At 37.4% G+C, this 25,694-nt stretch overlaps 1 protein-coding gene across 6 annotated transcripts in view; it reads left to right on the top strand.

Annotated features, from left to right (window-relative positions):
- LOC105466809 (ankyrin repeat domain-containing protein 26-like) overlaps positions 1–25,694 on the top strand; it is an 84,832-nt gene that overhangs the window by 17,987 nt on the left and 41,151 nt on the right. For all 6 annotated transcript variants that reach the window (XM_011715893.3, XM_011715897.3, XM_011715896.3 and 3 more), the window contains 5 exons: positions 3,098–3,128; positions 5,885–5,957; positions 21,968–22,007; positions 22,394–22,455; positions 25,500–25,593. In XM_011715893.3, coding sequence (XP_011714195.2) covers positions 3,098–3,128; positions 5,885–5,957; positions 21,968–22,007; positions 22,394–22,455; positions 25,500–25,593 — 300 coding nt within the window. The remainder of the gene's footprint in view (positions 1–3,097; positions 3,129–5,884; positions 5,958–21,967; positions 22,008–22,393; positions 22,456–25,499; positions 25,594–25,694) is intronic.

Below are 25,694 nucleotides of genomic sequence, written 5' to 3'. Positions count from 1 at the left end.
TACTCAACCCTGCCATGGTAGTGTGAAAGCAGTCATAGATAATATGTAAGCAAAAGGCAGGACTGAGCTCCCATAAAACTTTATTTACAAAACTGGGTTTTGTAAATAAGGCTGGGTTGGGCCTGCGGCCTGCAGTTGGATGACTCCTCATATGGAGGATAGATGGAAAGTACCACATAAAGAGACTGGAAGACAAAGGAAGCTTTTACAGTAGCCAAAGCTATAGCTTCCTTGTCACCAATCCTTGGACTAGCATCAATCCATTATGTGGTTTTCACCCATCCATGGTGAAATAAATGATGTTAGAAAGCTACTTAGTAATTTTAAAATGTTGATCTTTCTCTTGGTTTTTGCCTTTTTAATTTGTTTTGCTTGTTTTTTTATTTAAGAAATAATATTAATAGTTGGTAGTCTGTAAAAGCCAGTAGTTAAGAACCAGTGGTAGTGGAAATACAAAGCAGAGGCAGAGAAGAGATAGAGACAATATGAGTTAGTGATTATTGGATGTACAAATTTAGGGCACAGAGAGAAATCTCAGATGATTTACAGGTTGTGAACTAGCTTTTAACCTGGACATGAGGAAGGAGTAGGAGATTTGCAGGTGAATGGAGAAGAGCAGCAGATCAGCAGGAATGACTAACCTCGTTCTGTGCATGTGGAGTTAAATGGAATATTCATGGGGGTATTTTCAGTAGGTAATTGGATTTTAGGCATTTCTAGCTGGAGGTAGAACTGAGGTTGGAGATGCAGACTTGGAATAATGTAGGCAAAGTCATAGATCTGAATGAGCTTGTCCATGATAGGAAAGACATGGAATAATCAGAAGGCCAGTGACAAGATCCTGGGAATATCAACATTTACCAGAGGAAAAGAAGTTAGTAAAGAAGTCTGAGCAGTGGCTAGAGAAAAGTTGGAGAGGTTATCAGAGGATGGGGTGTTGCAAAAATTTTAAAATGTGAGAATTTCAAGGAGGGGGAATGTAAATTCTAACAAGTAAGATTACTAAAAAGTAAGTTAAATTAATATTTTAAAAGCTCTTTGGTGGTACTCTCTTCAAAAGAACACTTTTAGAGTTGTAAGGTCTATTATTTAGGTACATGGTACTTCTGGTGTTCAAGTATGGAAGAATACACCTACCACCATCCTACCTAATGTTTTTGTAACTGCAGCAGCTACCTACACAGAGTCAGGCCTAGATGGTGAGTTCCTGTGCCAACATTTTCCCAGAATGTTTAGAACCTAAGGGTCCACATGAGGAAAAGTGTAATCTTTCTTATCTGGTTTTTGGGGAAACGCTTGTTTTGTACTCAAACCCTTGATAAGCTCTTCTAGATGTGTTCCCAAACAAAAATCTGACAGCAACAACTGGAAGCCATTATCAGATACTCATATCCTTCCTCTAACATGGGATCAAAATACAGCCATGCTTTGACAAAATTTTAAGTTTTGATCAGAAATAGTTTACAGATCAGCAGTTTGAATTTCTTTTGATTTAAATATTTTATTGCAGAACGCTAATGTAATATCACAGAAACATATGAGGTGATATGCTATATAGAGTAGTTCTCAGTATTTTTGCAATTCTGGTGACATCAGTAGGGAAGTCAGTACCTGACTCTATTTATTAGTGCAATCTCCTTTTCATCTGCCCTCTTGTGATATCTCTGCTTTCACTGCTTCCCTTTGAACTTCATCCCTAAAGAAAGTACTATTAGAACACATTTCTAACATATGTATATTTGACAAATGTCTATTATTTGATTTTAAAAGAATTGGCTACCTATCCTAAAGTATATATGGTATTCTGTTACTTTCCAATGCTAAATAAACTTCTTTATATCTGCACCACAATGACAGGGTGACTGATGATGGTCTGCCAAGATTTTAAGTATGTCCTGGATTGTCAAATACAAATTGTTTTATTTCACACTGTTTAAATGTAAAATGCCTTTCTGGAATTACATTTCTTCAGAAATTAGTAAACTGATTTAATTAGATTATGTGGACAATCAGACTCTCACCATTTTAGTCATTTATATACAAGATAACTTTCTTCCCCCTTCAATAAGTTAAAAGTCCTGTTGATCCTTAATAATCAAATTCACTGGTGGGAGCAATGAAAAACTCATACTGCACTTTGGATGCATTTTTTGGGCATTTTGACTTGTTCTATTAAGAACTGACTTTAATAGGTAAAATTTATTTTTGTTGTTTTATAAAAATTTAAGAAAAAGATTGAAAACAAAACATAACTCTATGATCAGTAGTACAGTATTATAGTATATCTGACGGTTATATGTTATTCTACAATCATCACAGTTACCTGAATGATACACAGTCTTTTATTTATTTATTTATTTAGTTTTTTTAAGAGATGTGGTCTCACTATGTTGCCCAGGCTGGCATGCAGTAGCTATTGACTAGTGTGACTGTGGCCTTGAATTCCTGGCCTCAAGCAGTCCTCCTGCCTCAGCCAAAGGAGCAGCTAGGACTACAGGCATGTATCACTGCACCCAACCAGATGCATGATCATTATAAAAATGAATGAAGCATTACTGTATGCTGTTCTAACTACTACTAGTTCATTAGTCCAGAAAGCATGTTCTTGAAGTTTGACTCAGTTTGCTAGTGATGCTAGTCAGTCTGATAGGGTTTGGTTAGGATTATGATTATTGTACACAGGAATTCATTTGTAGGTATCACATTTTGGCAAATCCCATTCTCTTTTGCATTTGATTGATACAAAGGAGGAGAAGTAAGGATTCTTAATGTAGTAATTTCCTACCAGTAGTATAATCAATATTAGTTCTAGTGTAGTCTCAAGGTATGGTCCTAAAGGAATACTTTGTGGAAAAAAAAAAAAAAAAAAAGAAAGGTCTAAAGCATGCACAAAAGTATACATGATTTCTTTTAATGAAGGCAGAGTCTCAATGTGTTGCCCAGGCTGGTCTCAAACCCCTGGGCTTCTCAAGTGATCCCCTGGCCTCCAGCCTCCTGAGTAGTTGGGATTACATGCATGTACCACTGGGCCCTCTTATACTTTCAATATTCTGTGTTTTTCTATTGTTGACTTAAAATGCATTTTTTTCTTTAATAGTGGATGAGATTCCTGGATATCCTGTAAAAAGGTAGGACTTACAGATTTTAAAAATATTATATGTTACCTGAGGGAATATAGAGAAAAGAAACTAACATCTGTTGAGTGTTGTATTCTGGGGTAGACACTATTTTATGTGCTTATCTCATCTCATATAGTTATCACAGCAGCTTTGAAAGGTTCTCTGTTATTATAACCTACTTTTTCCTAATTAGCTAACTGTGGTTCAGTTAGGTTGATTAACTGCCCCATGTCCCCATAGTTAACAAGTAGCTGGCCCATGATTTGACTGGCAGCCTGCCTGGCTCCCAAATCCCTTCTCTTGCCCCTCTACATAGATTGGCAGAGACCTGTACAGCACTGGAATCAAAGTACAGGTCCAAACCAGATCGATTCAGAAAGTCAAATTTAGTTAACTCTCATTTATAGTTTTTCTCAGAAGCCTGGTTAGTCTAAGAGTTTGTTTTAATATATTTGGCAATTTCAGAGGTAATCAGTACCTTGCTTTTACTATCAAACATTTTAGGGCAGATCTCACTTAGCTATGGCCACAGGAGCATGGGTTTTACATAGACAAGACCAGTCATGTCCTAGAGAGGAATTATTTTATTGTAAGTGAAGGCTATTTATGTTACATTTACTTATTATGTTAGTTATATTTAGCATCTAAATAGAGCCTATTTCTAATTGATTTCTCTACTTATTGACTCCCTACTTTAGTTTTCCCTTTAGGCCACTACCCTGCTTAATTCCATGGGCTTTTTTTAAGAGTCTTTTTTCTTCTTCCATGACTTTTCTACAATCTTTTCTTTAGTTGTTAACTTTCTTCTCTGCTTTCTGTGGTGTTTCCTTTGTTCTATTATTTTTCCATTTCTGCCAGCTAAGTATTCCCCATTTTTATACAGACAGAATCAAAAGCATACACAATTTCAGGATTTTAAGGAATCTTAGTGACTAATCAAAATACCCTCCAGTACTTCAACCTGTGTTTAACATTCTGGTGAAGTGGTTGTTCGGATGGAGAATCTGAAACTCAAAGAGATTAAGATGACTTATTTGGATATAGGAAGTGGCAGAAATGAGATTTGAACCCATTTCAAAGCCCATTACTCTTCCTTGTTTATCATCCTTTTAATGAGTGTTTTAATAATAGAAAGGGAAAGTGGGTCTAGTGAACACAGTGGATGAGCCTAGGAAGGGAATTAACTGGGGAACCCAATGGAAGAGAAGACTTAAACTAGTAGGGGAAGCCCATGTTTGAAGAGAAATAACACTGGGTTGGATAGGAATAAGGTTTTTAGAAAAGAGAAGTGAATATTGGGGTTTATGACAAGTTTTATAAAGATAAATTATAGTAATGAAGAAGACAGGATATTGGGATTTATCTAGAAGGGCATGTTTAAGTAGGTGGTTCAGGGGAGTCCTGAACAGATTGCTGCTCTTGTTTGTTTAATTAGAGTGACTGATCAACTTTAAAGTTTCTATTGAAAGATGTTAAAAGAATTTGAGCCATTGAGAAGAGTCTCTATAGCAGATTGAATTGTAGTATTATCTACTTCCACCTCAACTTATAGAGGGAGGGCTGAGTCCCTCCAGTACTAGAGGACTGAAGGTTCCTGAACTATGTAGATCTGTGCCCCAGAGCACATATCCTCTTACCTCTGCCTCTTTTTCCCAATTCAAGTAGGGCTGGGGTCAGATTATCTGGCAAATCAGTCATGGACCTTCAGTTTGGTAGCTGATAACATGGCTATGCTGGGGGAAGACGACTGAAATTCCATTTAGCTTGTTTTCTAGCAGCAATAAAATTGAGAGCTCTGTCTCTTGGTCATTTGAGCCCACTCTTTTAGGAATTTGTGCTTTCGTTGGCTAAAGATTTAAAGGTTGGGGACTGCCATAGAGCCCTGCAGAAGAGGGATCTGGAAGTGGGAGCCCATAGGAAGAAAGATATTTAGATAGTTCTTAGGGAAATAGAGATACAACTACCAGGATTCTATTTTTCCAGAAGTCTCTCTCCTTTGGTATCTGAGTGCCTATGGAGGTTTTTAAGAGCTTCATACTTTATGTGGCCCTGAATTTGGCAGAGTCTATGTAGGGAAAATAATTAGATTTTATAATTAAGTTTTAATATCTCCCAGAAGATCATTTTTAATAACAATATATACATTTGTCCTTTGACATTCATACATTTAGCTTTCAAGTATTTTAGATGTGTCAGGGAAGATTCTGTAATATTTTAAGGAAAAGGGAAGCAATGGGGGCCTGCTTAAGTGGTTTCCAAGCAGAAGAACCAAGACTGCCATTTTCAAGTGACACAGATTAGTCTTTGAACTAGAGATAGATCATAGAGAAGGGACAGTGGATCTTTTCACTTTATTTTAAGCTATCAGGTGTCTTCCAGTTCAAGTAACAAAAGTTACATCAGCCATTACTTGGATTTTAAGTTCTGCCTCCAGAACAAATAATTTGCGAAGCCCAATTATTCTCAGGCTCTACCAATATATTAGCTGTCATGATTTGTTATGGAATTAAGGGTGAGTCTTCATGGACTGTTCCATAGCTTTGGAGAGGAGGAAGTAGAAATAGGTAATTAAGATCTTTACTGCAACAGAGGCCAAATTTTAATTATATTAAGAGACATTCTTTTAAATACAGATAGCTAAACTTCCACAAGATTTACTTTTGTTTTTTGTTTTGTTTTGTTTTGGGAGGGCACTCAGGTATGAACCTTCTAATTGCTTAAAGAAATTACCACACTCATTTTTGTTGTATATTTTTATTCTAAAGGCTTTTCAACAAACCATCTATTGATGACTCACGACCTATGTCAGCTAATGAAGACTTTGATTTTGATACTGAGGTAAAAAGGTCTCTTGCAAAATTAATTTTCTCATTCTGAATTTAATTTTCTATAACATTTACTCTTGAAATTTAGTAGTAATCTACTTATTATTGTATTATGTTGGCTATGGAAAGTTCATTAGAGAAAACCATAAAAGAAACATGACTAAACATTTTTGAACATTTCTTACTTTGATAAATAACAAAGACTTGGCAAATATGTAGAGGGAGTGGGGGTGAAAAAAGAATGGGCTGGAAAATATGTAGTGACAGGAAAATTATATTAGGCAAAGCTTTCTCATAATAGAGCAAATTTGAAATTTGGTCAAGGTTGATTTGAATAAGTATTCTTACTGTGTGTGATGTTTAAATTATACTAAGATAGCTTTTATAATACTTATGCCTAAATAAATCTTTAATGGATCTAATTACTTATTATAGTAATCATGGAATCTCCTTGATGACTTTTGGTTCAAAAACTGTACAGCAGATAGCATGTACTTTTCTTTCTTAGACACATTATTTTAGTATTATATATACAGTTTTTAGATGTGAGCTATTTTCCTATTTCTATCCTTGGTTATGTAACTAGACTAAAATAATATTAGAAATTGTGAAAATGTAGCTGGGTATGGTGGTGCATGCCTGTAGTCCAAGCTATTCAGGAGGCTGAGGTGGCAGAATTGCTTGAGCCCAGGAGTCTGAGACCAGCCTGGGCAACATAGCAAGAACCTGCCTCTGATTTTTAAAAAACTGTGGAAATTTAGAAATTTACATTTTCTTTCTCAAAATCTTTATTACAATGAGATTCCACTGTCATTTCATTAAGACTATATTTAATACTCTTGACCTAATTGAAGAATGGTTGCTTTGTCCAAAATAACAACCAGTTCTAGAAGCAGAGACTCTTAATAACCATACGGTGGGACTTAATTTCAGAATTATTTGTGTTGTGGTTCTTAAAAATATCCAAACTAAATCCTATATCACATGCTAAAATTTCAAATTTCAGAAGTTTTTGTATTTATTTAGTAACCATTTAAAAGCTCTTTTATTACTATGAGCTACTGGAGGTTAGGGAACTTTTTTTTGTATCCTGGAGTACGACGAATGAACAGACAAATGCATTTCTATATAATGGAATGTTAGCAATAATATAATATGCCTAACATATCTAATAAATAAATCCATTCATTTATAAGATATAGCCTAAATTTGTATTCACTTTTAATATTTAGGATGTATAAATTCAGATGAGTTATATTGAAAAAATGTGTCATAAATAAGAAAATTAGAAATAGATCATCAATAGGAAAGAGGGTTAAAGTGTTAATATATTTTCTAGTCTTCCAACTGTAAGTGTAAATTAAAATTTTAGATTTAAAATGTTTAAACTTTTAAAAGCCCCAACCCATGTTCTACTAAATACATGTTTTCAATCCATATATTACTGCTTAGAATTCTGATTAGTATTTTTCTTCCAAGTAGAAAGTTGATGGAATGTTTCCTTTTCCATTTTTCTCTCTCTGAGGTAGTAATGTTCCAGCTTTTAAGTTGTGGTAGATGACCATATTTAGCTAATTGAATGTCTCGTTTTACAGTACACAATTCAATTCTATATCACAGAAATCTTTACCAAAAGCTAATTATAAATACTACTCAGTATTATTGGAAATATACTATGAACCAAAGTCTCTGTTGTGCATCTGTATTTCTCCATGTACCTTACTGTATGTGATGTTTTTCTCCTTTTCCTTGGCTTTGGCTTTATTCCATGGCTTTATTTCAAGCTCATACTTGATTGACTGGTAGGTTATGTCCTTTTGTTTGTTTCTTTCTTTCTCCCTCCTCCCCAATCTTTTAAAAGTGATTTATCCCAACCTATGTTTTTCCTCCTAGAACACATTCTCTACAACGTCTCTTCTTTCAATCCATGTGTGTCTTCACTGCTAGCATACTTAGTGTAGCTTTCTACATAGTAGCTATGTGAGACTTTTATTCATCTATCATTGCCCTACAAGATTTATTCTTTTTTTCTCTGTTTCTTGGAAGGAGCTAAATTTATACAATCATTTGTCCTTAGCTTTTTTTGAGAAACAGAATAGAAACGACTTATACTAAAGAACTAGAAAGCAACCCACAACAGCAGCTTAACAAATATGAAGCTGAAGAGGTGGATAAAGGGGAAGAATTTATTAAAGAGAGGCAAGATAAATGTAAAGATTGAGTAACAGAGTCAAGGTGAGTCAGATTATTGTAAAAACACATCAGAAACTGTGGGATTTAATGAGCGCAGGAACTCGTTACATTATAAAATATGATAGAAATTATTTTAAATGCAAATTAAGAAAAAAAAGACAGATAATGAAAAAAGTTGCTGAGATTTCTTTGAATGTTTTATAGCTGATTTTTATGAAGAACTGAAAGAAAATATAAGGGTGACTGTAGTTAACATTAATTTACTATACATTTGAAAGAAAAGATAACTAAGGTGATGGGTACCCCAATTACCCTAATTTGATTATATAAATGTATCAAATTATCACATTTACTTCAAAAATACGCACATCTATTATGTATCAATTTTTAAAAAGGAAATTTATATCCTCACATCTTTGAATTTAGCAGTTATGTCATATATTTGATCAAGTAAAACCTTGTTGATAAATAATACCCAGTGAAATCTGTTTTAGGCCTTATCAGATTTATTATGAATTCTTAATTTTTGACTCTTGCTTCTCATTTAAGTTTTCTAACTTAGTGTTTGGCATATCCATGACTTAACTAATTTATCTTACTCTTTCATATAATCTTGATAGCCATTTTAGAGGTTTCTGAGAATAAAGAAAGAACATAAATAATTATATTTAATCTTTAGTTAAAATTTCTGGTTATATGAAGGAGGTTCTTAATTTTATCCATTAAATGAGAAAACAAATTTCAAGGTAAAATCCTCTTAAATAAATTCAGGGAAGAAGATGAAGGAATAGAAATTCCACTGTTCCCCACGACCACAAGGACACCGAGTTAACAACTATCTACACAGGAAAAAACAACTTCATAAGAACCAAAAGTAAGGTGAACACTCACAGTACCTAGGTTTAACTTCATGTCACTGAAAGAGGCACTGAAGAGATTTTTTAAAGTCCTGAATGGCTGACATCCCCCCCTCCCCCATCCCTAGCAGCCTGACATAGTGTGGAGAGTGTCTCTGAGTGCTGGGGGAGGGAGAACACAGCAAGTATGAGGCTGTGAACTCAGTGCTGTTCTGTTAGAGCAAAAAGGAAAATTAGACCAAACTCAACTGATGTCCACCCATGGAGGGAGCATTTAAACCAGCCTTAGCCAGAGGAAGATCACCAGTCCCGATGGTCTGAACTTGAGTGTCTGTAAACCTTGCCACCGAGGGCTACAGCACTTTGTGTCTCCAAGTAACGTCAAAAGGCAGTCTAAGCCATAAGGACTGCAATTCACAGGTGAGTCCTAGTGCTGAACTAGGCCAAGAGACAACAAGCTGGGTGGGGAAGATATGCCATATTGAGATACAAGCTGGGGTAGCCAAGGGAGTGTTGGCATCAACCCTCCCCTAATCTCAGGCTGGACAGCTCACAGCTCTGATAAAGGCCCCTTCATTCTGCTTGAGGAGAGGAGAGGAAAGAGTGGGGAGCACTTTGTTTTACATCTAAGATACCAGCTGAGCCACAGCAGCAAGGTAGGGCACTGGTCAGAGTTGGGAGGCCCCATTCCAGGCCCTGGCTCTCTGACATTCTAGACACGCCCTGGGCCAGAAGGGAACCTGCTGCCTTGAAGGAAAGGACCCAGTCCTGGACTTGCAGCATTCCTCATCTGCTGACTGAAGGGCCCTTAGGCCCTTAATGAACAACAGTGACACCCAGGTACTACATCGAAGGGCTTGGGTGAGCCTCTGTGACTTGCTGGCCTGAGATGAGACTCAGCATATAACCGGCTGTGGTGGCTATGGGGCAAAATCTTTTCTGCTTAAGAAAAGCAGAAGGAAAAATAAAGAGGACTTTGTCTTGCACCTTAGGCACCAGCACGGCCATGCGGGTGGCCGGGTAGAGCACCAAGTGGGCTCTTGAAAGTCCCTGATTCTAAGACTTGACTCTTGGATGGCATTTTTGGACATGCTGTGGTCCAGAGGGGAGCCCATAGCCTTGAAGGGTGAGTCCCAGGCCAGGCAGGGTGACTTGAGAGACCTTGGGCCTTAAGAGAACATAGACAGTAATCTAGCAATAATTCTCATGGCCTGAGGTGATGGTGGCTATGGGGTGAGGCTCCCCCCAACTCTTTCCATGCCTTGGGACATGGGCCATGGGTTTTCAAGATAGAGCAACCAGTGAGGAAGCACCTGTTCCTGCAGCACCTGCTGCTGTCCTGGCCACTCAGTGGTCACTACTCATGAGCCTCACACAGCAGCTGGCAGAGATGTGGCAATTTGGCAGATCTGCCCATATCCCTAATAAACCACTAATGTTCATCTTTATTAGAGCCAGTCTCATAAAAACTGAATTTCATCTTTTTTAAGAAATACAGGCTGGATATGGTGGCTTAAGCCTGTCATCCTCGCACTTTTGTAGGCCAAGGAAGGTGGATCACCTGAGATCAAGAGTTTGAGACCAGTCTGGCCAACATGGTGAAACTCCATCTCTACTAAAAATACAAAAATTAGCCAGGTGCGGTGACACATGCCTGTAGTCCCAGCTACTTGGGAGGCTGAGGTATAAGAATCACTTGAATCTAGGAGGTGGAGGTAGCAGTGAGCTGAGATCACACCACTGCAATCCAGTCTGGGCAACAGAGTGAGACTCCATCTAAAAAAAAAAAAAAAAAAAAAAAGAAAGAAAGAAAGAAAGAGAGTTTTTTTGAAGGGATAATAACAGAGAACATCTTAAACCTGGAGAAAGATATTAATATCCAAGTACAAGAAGGTCATAGAACATCAAGCAGATTTAACCCAAAGAAGACTACCTCAGAGCATTTATTAATCAAACTGCCAAAGGTCAAGGATAAAGAAAGGATTCTAAAAGCAGGAAGAGAAAAGAAACAACAGACAATGGGGCTACAATGCATCTGGAATCTGATTTTTCAGTGGAAACCTCCTTACAGGCCATGAGAGAGTGGCATGACATATTTAAAGTGCAAAAATCCTCAATGGAATATTTGCAAACTGAATTCAACAATATATTAGAAAGATCATTTGTCATAACCAAGTGATTTCATCCCTGAGATGCAAGGATAGTTCAACATGTGCAAATCAATCAATAAGATCATCATATCAACAGAATGAAGGATAAAAACCATATGATAATTTTAATTGATGCCAAAAAAGCATTTGATAAAATTCAACATCCCTTCATGATAAAAACCCTCAACTAGATGTGGAAGGAGCATACCTCAACAATAAAAGCCATGTATGACAGACCCACAGCTAGTATCATACTGAGTGGGGAACCCAAATTTGGGTTTCCTCTAAGATGTGGAACATGACAAGAATGCTCACTGTCATCACTGTTACTGAAAATAGTACTGGAAGTTCTAGCCAGCACAATCAGACAAGAGAAAGATATAAGGGACATTCAATTGGAAAGGAGGAAGTCAAATTATCCTTTTTTAATAGATGATATGATCTTATATGTGACAAAACCTGAAGACTCCACAAGTAAACTATTAGAACTGATAAATGAATTCAGTAAAGTTGCAGGATACAACATTAACATACAAATATTGGTAGCATTTCCAGATGCCAACAGTGAACAATATGAAAAAGAAATAAGAAAGTAATCTTATTTACAACAGTTACATGTAAAATTAAATACCTAGGAACTAACTTAACCCAAGAAGTGAAATATCTCTACAATGAAAACCACGAAACACTGGTGAAGAAATGGAATAGAACACCAAAAAAATGGAAAATATTCTATGTTCATGAATTGGAAGAATTAATATTGTTAAAAGTTTCATACTACCCCAAAGAATCTACAGATTCAATGCAATTCTCATCAAAATATCAATTACATTCCTCATAGAAATAGAAAAAAGTATCCTAAAATTTATATGGTACCATAAAAAACCCAGAGTAGCCAAAGCTATCCTATGCAAAAATAAGAAATCTGGAGGGGGGTGGTTCCAAGATGGCCAAATAGGAACAGGTCCAGGCTACAGCTCCCAGCATGAGCTACACAGAAGACGGATGATTTCTGCATTTCCAACTGAGGTACCGGGTTCATCTCACTGGGACATGTGGGACAGTGGGTGCAGGACAGTGGGTGCAGCCCACCGAGCGAGAGCCGAAGCAGGGTGAGACATCGCCTCACCCTGGAAGTTTAAGGGGTAAGGGAATTCCCTTTGCTAGCCAAGGGAAACTGTGGCACACAGCACCTGGAAAATCGGGTCACTGCCACCCTAATACTGCACTTTTCCAAGGCTCTTAGCAAATGGCACACCAGGAGATTATATCCCACGCCTGATTTGGAGGGTCCCACACCCATGGGGCTTCCCTCATTGCTAGCACAGTATTCTGAGATCTAACTGCAAGGCAGCAATGAGGCTTGCGGAGGGGTGCTTACCATTGCTGAGGCTTTAGTAGGTAAATAAAGCTGCTGGAAAGCTTGAACTGGGTGGAGCCCACCGCAGCTCAAGGAGGCCTGCCTGCCTCTGTGGACTCCACCTCTGGGGACAGGGCATAGCCAAACAAAAGACAGCATAAACCTCTGCAGATTTAAATGTCCCTGTCTGACAGCTTTGAAGAGAGTAGTGGTTCTCCCAGCACAGAGTTTGAGATCTGAGAACGGACAGACTGCTTCCTCAAGTGGGTCCCTGACCCCAAGTAGCCTAACTGGGAGGCCTGCCCCCAGTAGGGGCAGACTGACATCTCACACGGCCGGGTACCCCTCTGAGACGAAGCTTCCAGAGGAATGATCAGGCAGCAACATTTGCTGTTCACCAATAGTCTCTCTTCTGCAGCCTCTGCTGCTGATACCCAGGCAAACAGGGTCTGGAGTGAACCTCCAGCAAACTCCAACAGATCTGCAGCTGAGGGTCCTGACTGTTAGAAGGAAAACTAACAAACAGAAAGGACACCCACACCAAAACCCCATCTGTACGTCACCATCATCAAAGACCAAAAGTAGATAAAACCACAAATGTGGGGAGAAAACAGAACAGAAAAGCTGAAAATTCTGAAAATCAGAGCACCTCTTCTCCTCCAAAGGAATGCAGCTCCTTGCCAGCAACAGAACAAAGCGGACAGAGAATGACTTTGACTAGTTGAGAGAAGAAGGCTTCAGACAATCAAACTTCTCCGAGCTAAAGGAGGAAGTTCGGACCCATCGCAAAGAAGCTAAAAACCTTGAAAAAAGATTAGAAGATCGGCTAACTAGAATAACCAATGTAGAGAAGTCCTTAAATGACCTGACAGAGCCAAAAACCATGGCACAAGAACTATGTGACAAATGCACAAGCTTCAGTAACCTATTTGATCAACTGGAAGAAAGGGTATCAGTGATTGAAGATCAAATGAATGAAATCAAGTGAGAAGAGAAGTTCAGAGAAAAAAAGAGTAAAAAGAAATGAACAAAGCCTCCAAGAAATATGGGACTATGTGAAAAGACCAAATCTACGTCTGATTGGTGTACCTGAAAGTGACAGGGAGAATGGAACCAAGTTGGAAAACACTCTGCAGGATATTATCCAGGAGAACTTCCCCAACCTAGCAAGGCAGGCCAACATTCAAATTCAGAAAATACAGAGAATGCCACAAAGATACTCCTCGAGAAGAACAACTCCAAGACACATAATTGTCAGATTCACCAAAGTTGAAATGAAGGGAAAAATGTTAAGGGCAGCCAGAGAGAAAAGTCGGGTTACCCACAAAGGGAAGCCCATCAGACTAACAGAGCATCTCTCAGCAGAAACTCTATAAGCCAGAAGAGAGTGAGGGCCAATATTCAACATTCTTAAAGAAAAGAATTTTCAGCCTAGAATTTCATATCCAGTCAAACTAAGTTTCATAAATGAAGGAGAAATAAAATCCTTTACAGACAAGCAAATGCTGAGAGATTTTTGTCACCACCAGGCCTACCCTACAAGAGCTCCTGAAGGAAGCACTAAACATGGAAAGGAACAACTGGTATCAGCCACCACAAAAACATGCCAAAATGTAAAGACCATTGATGCTAGGAAGAAACCGCATCAACTAATGAGCAAAATAACCAGCTAACATCATAATGACAGGATCAAATTCACACATAACAATATTAACTTAAATGTAAATGGGCTAAATGCTCCAATTAAAAGACACAGACTGGCAAATTGGATAAAGAGTCATGACCCATCAGTGTGCTGTATTCAGGAGACCCATCTCATGTGCAGAGATATACATAGGCTCAGAATAAAGGGTTGGGGGAAGATCTACCAAGCAAATGGAGAACAAAAAAAAGCAGGGGTTGCAATCCTAGTCTCTGATAAAACAGACTTTAAACCAACAAAGATTAAAAGAGACAAAGAAGGCCATTACATAATGGTAAAGGGATCAATTCACCAAGAAGAGCTAACTATCCTAAATATATATGCACCCAATACAGGAGCACCCAGATTCATAAAGCAAGTCCTTAGAGACTTGCAAAGAGACTTAGACTCCCACACAATAATAATGGGAAACTTTAACACCTCACTGTCAACATTAGACAGATCGATGAGACAAAAATTTAACAAGGATATCCAGGAATTGAACTCAGCTCTGCACTGAGCAGACCTAATAGACATCTACAGAACTCTTCACTCCAAATCAACAGAATATACATTCTTCTCAGCACCACGTCACACTTATTCCAAAATTGACCACATAGTTGGAAGTAAAGCACTCCTCGCCAAATGTAAAAGAACAGAAATTATAGCAAACTGTCTCTCAGACCACAGTGCAATCAAACTAGAACTCAGGATTAAGAAACTCACTCAAAACTGCTCAACTACATGGAAACTGAACAACCTGCTCCTGAATGACTACTGGGTACATAACAAAAAGAAGGCAGAAATAAAGATGTTCTTTGAAACCAATGAGAACAAAGACACAACATACCAGAATCTCTGGGACTCATTTAAAGCCGTGTGTGGAGGGAAATTTTAGCATGCCCACAAGAGAAAGCAGGAAAGATCTAAAATTGACACCCTAACGTCACAATTAAAAGAACTAGAGAAGCAAGAGCAAACACATTCAAAAGCTAGCAGAAGGCAAGAAATCACTAAGATCAGAGCAGAGCTGAAGGAGATAGACACAAAAAAAACCCTTCAAAAAATCAGTGAATCCAGGAGCTGGTTTTTTGAAAAGATCAACAAAATTGATAGACTACTAGCAAGATTAATAAAGAAGAAAAGAGAGAAGAATCAAATAGATGTAATAAAAAATGATAAAGGGGATATCACCACGGACCCCACAGAAATACAAACTACTATCAGAGAGTACTATAAACACCTCTATGCAAATAAACTAGAAAACCTAGAAGAAATGGATAAATTCCTGGACACATACACTCTCCCAAGACTAAACCAGGAAGAAGTTGAATCCCTGAATAGACCAATAACAGGCTCTGAAATTGAGGCAATAATTGATAGCCTACCAACCGAAAAAAGTCCAGGACCAGACGGATTCACAGCCAAATTCTACCAGAGGTACAAGGAGGAGTGAGTACCATTCCTTCTGAATCTATTCCAATCAATAGAAAAGAGGGAATCCTCCCTAACTCATTTTATGAGGCCAGCTTCATCCTGATACCAAAGCCTGGCAGCGACACAACAAAAAAAGAGAATTTTAGACCAATATCCCTGATGAACATCAATGCAAAAATCCCCAATAAAATACTGGCAAACTGAATCCAGCAGCACATCAAAAAGCTTATCCACTGTGATCAAGTTGGCTTCATCCCTGGGATGCAAGGCTGGTTCAACATATGCAAATCAATAAATGTAATCCACCATATAAAAAGAACCAAAGACAAAAACCACATGATTATCTCAATAGATGCAGAAAAGGCCTTTAAGAAAATTCAACAGCCCTTCATGCTAAAAACTCTCAATAAATTTGGTATTGATGGAACGTATCCCAAAATCATAAGAGCTATTTATGACAAACCCACAGCCAATATCATACTGAATGGGCAAAAACAGGAAGCATTCCCTTTGAAAACTGGCACAAGACAGGGATGCCCTCTCTCACCACTCCTATTCAACATAGTGTTGGAAATTCTGGCCAGGGCAGTCAGGCAAGAGAAAGAAATAAAGGGTATTCAAGTAAGAAAAGAGGAAATCAAATTGTCCCTGTTTGCAGATGACATGATTGTATATTTAGAAAACCCCATCATCTCAGCCCAAAATCTCCTTAAGCTGATAAGTAACTTCAGCAAAGTCTCAGGATACAAAATCAATGTACAAAAATCACAAGCATTCTTATACACCAATAACAGACAAACAGAGCCAAACCATGAGTGAACTTCCATTCACAATTGCTTCAAAGAGAATAAAATACCTAGGAATCCAACTTACAAGGGATGTGAAGGACCTCCTCAAGGAGAACAACAAACCACTGCTCAATGAAATAAAAGAGAACACAAACAAATGGAATAACATTCCATGCTCATGGATAGGAAGAATCAATATCGTGAAAATGGCCATACTACCCAAGGTAATCTGTAGATTCAATGCCATCCCCATTAAGCTACCAATGAGTGAGTTCACAGAATTGGAAAAAACTGCTTTAAAGTTCATATGGAACCAAAAAAGAGCCCACATTGCCAAGACAATCCTAAGCCAAAAGAACAAAGCTGGAGGCATCATGCTACCTGACTTCAAACTATGCTACAAGCCTACAGTAACCAAAACAGCATGGTACTGGTACCAAAACAGAGATATAGACCAATGGACATAACAGAGTCCTCAGAAATAATACCACACATCTACAACCATCTGATATTTGACAAACCTGACAAAAACAAGAAATGGGGAAAGGATTCCCTATTTAATAAATGGTGCTGGGAAAACTGGCTAGGCATATGTAGAAAGCTGAAACTGGATCCCTTCCTTATACCTCATTCAAAAATTAATTCAAGATGGATTAGAGACTTAAATGTTAGACCTAAAACCATAAAAACCCTAGAAGAAAACCTAGGCAATACCATTCAGGACATAGGCATGGGCAAGGACTTCATGTCTAAAACACCAAAAGCAATGGCAACAAAAGCCACAATTGACAAATGGGATCTAATTAAACTAAAGAGCTTCTGCACAGCAAAAGAAACTACCATCAGAGTGAACAGGCAACCTACAGAATGGGAGAAAATTTTTGCAATCTACTCATCTGACAAAGGGCTAATGTCCAGAACCTACAAAGAACTTAAATTTACAAGAAAAAAACAAACAACCCCATCAGAAAGTGGGTGAAGGATATGAACAGATAGTTCTCAAAAGAAGACATTGATGCAGTCAACAGACACGTGAAAAAATGCTCATCATCACTGGCCATCAGAGAAATGCAAATCAAAACCACAATGAAATACCATCTCACACCAGTTAGAATGGTGATCATTAAAAAGTCAGGAAACAACGGGTGCTGGAGAGGATGTGGAGAAATAGGAACACTTTTACACTGTTGGTGGGACTGTAAACTAGTTCAACCATTGTGGAAGACAGTGTGGGGATTCCTCAAGGATCTAGAACTAGAAATACCATTTGACCCAGCCATCCCATTTATAGCTATATACCTAAAGGATTATAAATCATGCTGCTATAAAAACACATGCACACTTATGTTTATTGTGGCACTATTCACAATAGCAAAGACCTGGAATCAACCCAAATGTCCATCAATCATAGACTGGATTAAGAAAATGTGGCACATATACACCATGGAATACTATGCAGTTATAAAAAAGGATGAGTTCATGTCCTTTTTGGGACATGGATGCAGCTGGAAACCATCATTCTCAGCAAACTATCACAAGAACAGAAAACCAAACACCGCATGTTCTCACTCATAGGTGGGAACTGAACAATGAGAACACTTGGACACAGGAAGGGGAACATCACACACTGTGGCCTGTCATGGGATGGGGGGAGGGGGGAGTGATAGCATTAAGAGATATACTTAATGTAAATGATGAGTTAATGGGTGCAGCACACCAACACGGCACATGTATACATATGTAATAAACCTGCACATTGTGCACATGTACCCTAGAAATTGAAGTATAATAAAAAAAGAATATGCAGATGAGAACAAAGAAAACAAAAATAAAAACAAAACAACAAATAAAAGAAATGTGGAGAAATCACATTACCTGACTTTAAATTATACTACTGAGCTATAGTAATCAAAACATCATGGTACTATCATAAAAGCAGACACATGGTATTGTCATAAAAGCAGACGAATGCAACAGAATAGAGAAACCAGAAACAAAGCCACATACCTACAGTGAACATACATTTGCAAAAGGCACCAGGAACATACACTGGGGGAAAAGACAGTTTCTTCAATATATGGTGCTGGGAAAACTGGGTATCTATATGCAGAAGAATGAAACTAGACCACTATGCTTTTTTTGTTTGTTTGTTTTGTTTTGTTTTGTTTTGTTTGTTTTTGAGATGGAGTCTGGATCTGTCACCCAGGCTGCAGTGCAGTGGCACAATCTTGGCTCACTGCAACCTCTGCCTTCTGGGTTCAAGTGATTCTCTTGCCTCAGCCTCCCAAGTAGCTGGGATTACAGGCACCCACCACTATGCCTGGCTAATTTTTCTATTTTTAGTAGAGAAGGGGTTTCACCATGTTGGCTAGGCTGGTCTCAAACTCCTGACCTCAGGTAATCCGCCTGCTTCAGCCTCCCAAAATGCTGTGATTACAGGCATGAACCACCACACCTTGCCTAGACCCCTATCTCTCACCATATACAAAAGCCAAATAAAAATGGATTAAAGACTTAAATCTAAGACCTCAAACTATGAAACTGGTACAAGAAAACATTGGGGGAAATCTCTAGGACAATAGTCTAAGTAAAAATTTCTTGAGTAATACTGCACAAGCACAGGCAACAAAAGCAAAAATTGACAAATGTGACCGCATCAAGTTAAACAACTTCTGCACAGCAAAGGATACAGTCAACAAAATGAAAAGACAATCCACAGAATGGGAGACAATGTTTGCAAGCTACCCATCTGACAAGGGATTAATAAGCAGAATATGTAAGAAGCTCAAACAACTCTATAGAAAAAAAAATCCAATAATCCAATCAAAAAATGGGGAAAAGATTTGAACAGACATTTCTCAAAAGAAGACATACAAATGGAAAACAGGCATATTAAAAGGTACTCAACTTCGCTGATCATCAGAGAAATGCAGATCAAAACTACAATGAGATATTATCTCGCCTCAGCTTAAATGGCTTATATCCTAAAGATAGGCAACGACAATTGCTGGTGAGGACGTGAAGAGAAGGGAACCCTTGTACACTATAGATGGGAATGTAAATGAGTACAACCACTATGGAGAAGAGTTCAGATATGTCTCAAAAAACTAAAAATTGAGCTACAATATGATCCAGCAATCCCACTGCTGTGTATATATCCAAAAGAAAGGGAATCAGTATATCAAAGAAATAACTGCACTCCTATGTTTGTTTGCAGCACTATTTACAACAGCTAAGATTTGGAAGCAACCTAAGATTCCATCAACAGATGAATGGATAAAGAAAATATGGTACAGATATACAATGGAGTACTATTTAGCCATAAAAAGAATGAGATCCAATCATTTGCAACATCGTGGATGGAAGTGGAAATTGTTAAGTGAAATAAGCCTGACACAGAAAGACAAACATTGCATGTTTTTGCTTGTTTCTGGGTTCTAAAAAAGCAATTCAACTTGTGGGCATAGAGTAGAAGGATGGTTACCAGAGGCTGGGAAGGGTAATAAGAGTTTGGCAGGAGTTGGGGATGGTTAATGGGTACAAAAAATAGAAAGGATGAATATAAGTTACTATTGTTAGCACAATAAGGTGAGCATAGTCAATAATAATTGCATATTTTTAAATAAAGAATGTAATTGGATTGCCTATAACTCACAAGATAAATGCTTGAGAGGACGGTTACTCCATTTTCCATGCTGTGTTTATTTCACATTGCCTGCCTGTATCAAAATGCCTCATGTACCTTATAAATGTGTATTAATACGTGCATAATGTACCCACAAAAATAAATAAAATATTAAAGTAAATAAATTCAGAAATTATTTCTGGAGATATTCTGATTTCTAATAATATTGGTATAAAATAGACATGCACACATCAAAATGTAATGAAAATTTATGATTTTAAAAAATAAACTACCTGTTATCATAAGATTATAAGAAAGTTAAGATTTCTAAGAAAGTATGAACAATTATCTCCAGAAGATAATTTTCTAATTTTAAAAATATCTCTGGCAATAAAGACATTTTATGTATTGTCAGGAAGCTTTATTAACTTCAGTATTCATAGTTGTTAAACCTTATACATAAAGTTTTGCATCTCTAAAACTCAGGAATTCTGCTGACTTGATTTGTGTGTGTGGCGAATGGGGTCTTTCTATATTGCCCAGGGAGGTCTCAAACACCTGGACTCAAGCTATCCTTTTGCCTCTGCCTCCGTAAGTGTTGGGATTACAGGTGTGAGCCACTATGTGAGCCTGATGTGATTTTTCAGTCCCCGTTTTCTCTCCTCGTGTGAATACGGGGTCCTGCTTGAGCAGCATCTTGAGTTGATGTTTTAGAATTACATTTTTCATTCAATTAAAAATGCATATTACCATAATATTTCAGAAATAAATGTTTGTTTACATTAGTAAAAGTATATTTTATATCCTTGAAACAAATGTTGAAATATATAATCGAAATTTTGAATCTCAAGATTTTTTTCTCCTCTTGTTTTCATTTTCAAAACTTCAGAGAAGGGTATAGTGTTGCATGATTTAATTCTGTGAGTTTAGTATAATTTAAAAATATTCCTCCTCTTCACATTATATGCTTTTCCTGAGTAAGGTCATCCACTCTTGCTTTCTGGGTGCCTCAAATTTGTTATGTCACACACTGAAGACATTGTCCTTGACCCTTTCCTGATGTTTTGTAATCTACTCTGTCATCTGGTTTCATCATCCTAGGAAATAACACCTAGTTAGTAGCCCTGAAACATTGAAGCAGGACAATTTCTACATTTCAGCACTTTCTCAAATCATCAGTTCAGTCACTTGCAAATTCTATATTTTCTACTGCTTAGCATTTTTTATATCTCATTATCATAATTCACTCTCTGACTCATAATTTTGAAATACTCTTGTTTAATTTCCCCCATGCCATGTTCATATCTATCTTTTTGTTGCTGCCAAGGTGACTTTTATAAAATATATTTATATTGATATATAACTCATCTGCTTTTGAATGGTTCCCCATTACATGATGGGGAGAGTTCACACTCTAGTGTGGCCCATATCTTTTGTGGTTTGGCCTGATTCTCCCATTTTCTCTCTCCATTCCATTCCCTCTCACTATGTTCCACTCTTACAGCATTATTTTGGTACCCTTCATTTGCCCTATCATTTCATGCCTCATCCTTTTGAGCATGCGTCTCTGTCTAGAAACCCTTCCTGCCCTCACTGTTCTTTTCTTGGTCTATGTTTCAAAATATGGCTCTATCTTTGTAGCATTTCCTGAGCTCCCCAAGTAGAACTGATTGTTCTTTTCCTTGTGCCTGTACTTACTTTTTTCACTTTAGTTGTAGAACTCATGGACTACACTTTTCTGTTTTTATTACCTTTTATGTATCTCTAACTTTGCTGAAATATAAGGCAGGACCTGACTTTTACTTATATTTTTAGCTTCTCCCCAAATATTGCATATGATTTGATAAATACAGTACATTTTTGTTGTCTTACTGACAGAATGGTGAGTAAATACAATGTTTTCTGAAGTTGCTGTTCTTTTCTTTTTAATAGGAGAAAGCAACAGAGCCAGCAAATGGAAAAAGACAAAATGGTATGGGTATTATTGAGAGTGCTCCACAAGAGCACACAAATAATGAAAATTTAATTTTGATTCAAAAATGTTCGAGGTGGTAAGTTAGTGAATATATCTGAAAAACAGCGTATACTAAGTATTTTCAATAGAAAAACCACCAACCTATGTAGATCCAAACATAATATTCATTTCTTTCCCACAGTATTTTTCTGTCTTTCTTTATACTACCAACTTTTTCCTGAAACTACTTCAATTCCTCAATTCCCTGAAACTTTTTTCTTTTTCTTTTTGCTATTACTTTTGTTTCACTGAAATATTTATGGGTGAAGACAAACTTGTATAGGTATATAAAATTCATAGTGATAAATTTTCTCATGAGTGTATCTGTGTATAACATTTTATAGATGTGCCATTCGCAGTAAAATCAGGACAAAAGGAAGATATCCAATCACATTTGGACAGCAAGGTATTATCTATTGTTATTGCTGCGGTTATTATTTTAGAAAATAAGCATTCAGTGATGTTACAACATAAAAGAGAATGCTTTCACTTCACTTTTGTGCCTCTGCATATGCCCATAAATAATTATTTTCTGGCCAGGCACAGTGGTTCACGCCTGTAATCCCAGCACTTTGGGAGGCCGAGGCAGGTGGATCACCAGTGGTCAAGAGTTTGAGACCAGCCTGGTCAACATGGCAAAATCCAGTCTCTACTAAAAAAACCCAAAAATTAGCCAGATGTTGTGGTGCACACCTGTAATCCCAGCTACTCGGGAGGCTGAGGCAGAAGGATCACTTGAACCCAGGAGATGGAGGTTGCAGTGAGTCGAGATTGCACCATTGCACTCCAGCCTGGTCAACAAAGCAAGACTCCATCTCAAAAAATTTATTTTCTTACATTATCAGCCCATAATTAGTACAGTAATTATGTACACAGTATATCACTGCTGCATAGTACAATTCTGTTAATTTGGAGGATTCGTGTAAAAAGCCGGTGTCACATAGTACAAAATTTATAAGGGTTAGAAGTCACAAGGAATCAAACTTAATCTAAAGTTAAGTTTATCTAGAAACTAAAAAATTGTTCCATGTCAATATATAGCCAAATGCATGATTCTGTGTTCTACCTGGATGTGTAAAAGTGCTAATGAGATTCAGAGAGAAAGAGTTTGGACTGGAGTTTTGTACAACTTGAAACCCGAAAAGACAATGCCTGGGATTTAAAATACTACTGTATTTGCATTGACTAGTATAGGTGTGCAAAAAAATTTCAGAAGAAGCAAAAGCATGGGGAGTTGTAAATAAGTGAAGCTATAAACACAGTAGTTTGGTTTAGTGGTGTTTTATTAAGTAGAAATCATATTCAAAAAAAGAAAACATTAGTACCTTTATGGTAAATGATGACTATTCTAAGGTGACAACAGTAGAAAGAGATGAAGGGGCCTGGCTTCTTAGAAGCAGTTGCTGTATTGTGATACCAGCACCAAGTTGGTCAAAAGACATGTTGTTATCCTGGTGCTTTTACTTACTAGCTATGAATTTCTGGTAAAAATTATTTAACCTATTTGAATGTCGAGTGATGCCCCTCATAAAAAGGGTACTAGTATGTACTCCTAGGCATGTGTAATGAACAAATGCGCTGAAAAATTGGAAAGCATTTTGTAAACCTGAGAGTGTGACCACTAATGTATAATAAAGTGATCCACAGGGGTATTCGGTGGCTCAATAAGTATTGAGGATGCTTCACGTAAACCCTGAGGACAATACAATGACAATAGCATCAAGAAAAGTTTGGGAAAGTCAGAGTGGGCATGTGGATTTCTAGTTTGGGGAACATGAGTTTCAGCAGACTATTACTAGAGAACTCTTCTAGGAATCTAGTGGTTTGGTGCTTAAGACATTCCCATGGAAATTTAAGTGTTTTGACCTTGAGTGAATTTCTACTGTTGAGCACCAACTCTGCTAGGCAACTAGAGACTGAATATAGATGATGGGGGCTTAGGTTACAGCAGCAAGAAGAGAAAAACAAGTAAATAACCCAGCATTGTAAGTTGAATGTGCTTCCTATAAAGAAAACAGAGAAGACAGAGATTATTGGAGAAGTTTGTAGTTAGCGTGGGGATGGGAGTGGCAGTAAAGTTCTGTAGTCAGAGGAGATGTTTCTGCATGTGACATTGAAACTGTCAACTAAAGGATGAAAGGAGCCAGCCATGGGAAAGTCTAGGAGGAGGACATTCTGGACAGAGAGGAAACAATGGATCTCATCTGTTCATCATTTTCTTGTTAACATCCTGGAATCACCAGAAAGTGAGGTTACCATCATCAACTTCATCATCATCATTATTTTTATTACTATAATGTGTAGAAAAGAAAAGGTGAAATTACCTTGCCTGGCACATTTTAAATGCTTCACAAATGAATGTTCTGAATGTTCTTGTTCTGCTTTTTTTTTTTTTTTTGAGATGGAGTTTCACTCTTATCGCCCAGGCTGGTGTACAATGGCGTGATCTTGGCTTACTACAACCTCCACCTCCCAGGTTCAGGGGATTCTCCTACCTCAGCCTCCACAGTAGCTGGGATTACAGGAGCATGCCATCACATCCAGCTAATTTTTATATTTTTAGTAGAGGTGGGGTTTTGCCATGTTGGCCTGGCAGGTCTCGAACTCCTGACCGCAGGTGATCCACCTGCCTCAGCCTCCCAAAGTGCTGAGATTACAGGCGTGAACCACTGCCTGCACCCAGCCTTGTTCTGCTTTTTATACTAAGACTCAATATACTTTGTTGAAGTTACCTTTTTATTGGGAGAGCATTGCTTACTATATCTAATATTTGCTTACTTATATATAAGTACATATAGACATAATATATATATATATGTTTATATATAGACATAAACTAAAGGTTTTCTCATTGGTTTGTAGTTGTATTCAACCATTTTTTCTATCAGTAAAAATGATATGAAAGACTGTGTAGATTTCTCCAAGCCCTTGTTTACCTAAATGAAGGAGCTTCTACCACGTTCTGTTTAAACGCAACATGACACACACCACAGTTTCTTATTGTGCTGTCTTAACATTTACATTTTCTGTAACTAGAAATCTTTTAAATATTTAATGCTTTAAGTGTATTACCAAGTGTATTGTGTAGTATTTTAAATGGTCTCTTACATTTGGTTGGGAATGTAGGGTAGAGTTAGGTATTTTGAAGTTAGTCTCTTGCTGCAATATGCACATAAGTTATTATTTGGTCTGTGAATATATTTCTTGTAGCCTTTTAGTCTGGGTGTGCAAAGTCAGTAGCCCTGTGAAGATAAAAGATAAGTTTGATTTAGAGAGCCTATCTATGTAAGCTTCTTTATTGAATAATTTAGGTTCCCAACACATGTTCTTATTTTGAAGTTATCTGAATGAAAAACACCTTCTTTAAAAGAAAGTGTTTGAGAAATCTTTATGTAACTACTACTTCTTTTTCATCTTCTTGAAACTCATTGTTGTTATTAATTTTTACAGAAGATCTCCAAGAATCACACAGAGAACGGTGGCACTCATGTATCTGGGGCTACAGACTGTAAGACAAAATATGTAATAAATGGGCAAGAAGAAGGTAAAAACTGTATATCATATCATACTAAGGCTCAATATACTTTGTTGAAGTTACTTTTTTATTGGGAGAGTGCTGCTTACTATATTTAATATTTGCTTACT

This window comes from Macaca nemestrina, chromosome 18 (assembly GCF_043159975.1).
Source record: "Macaca nemestrina isolate mMacNem1 chromosome 18, mMacNem.hap1, whole genome shotgun sequence".
Taxonomy (NCBI): Eukaryota; Metazoa; Chordata; class Mammalia; order Primates; family Cercopithecidae; genus Macaca; species Macaca nemestrina.
This window is presented reverse-complemented; position numbering and strand designations above follow the sequence as displayed.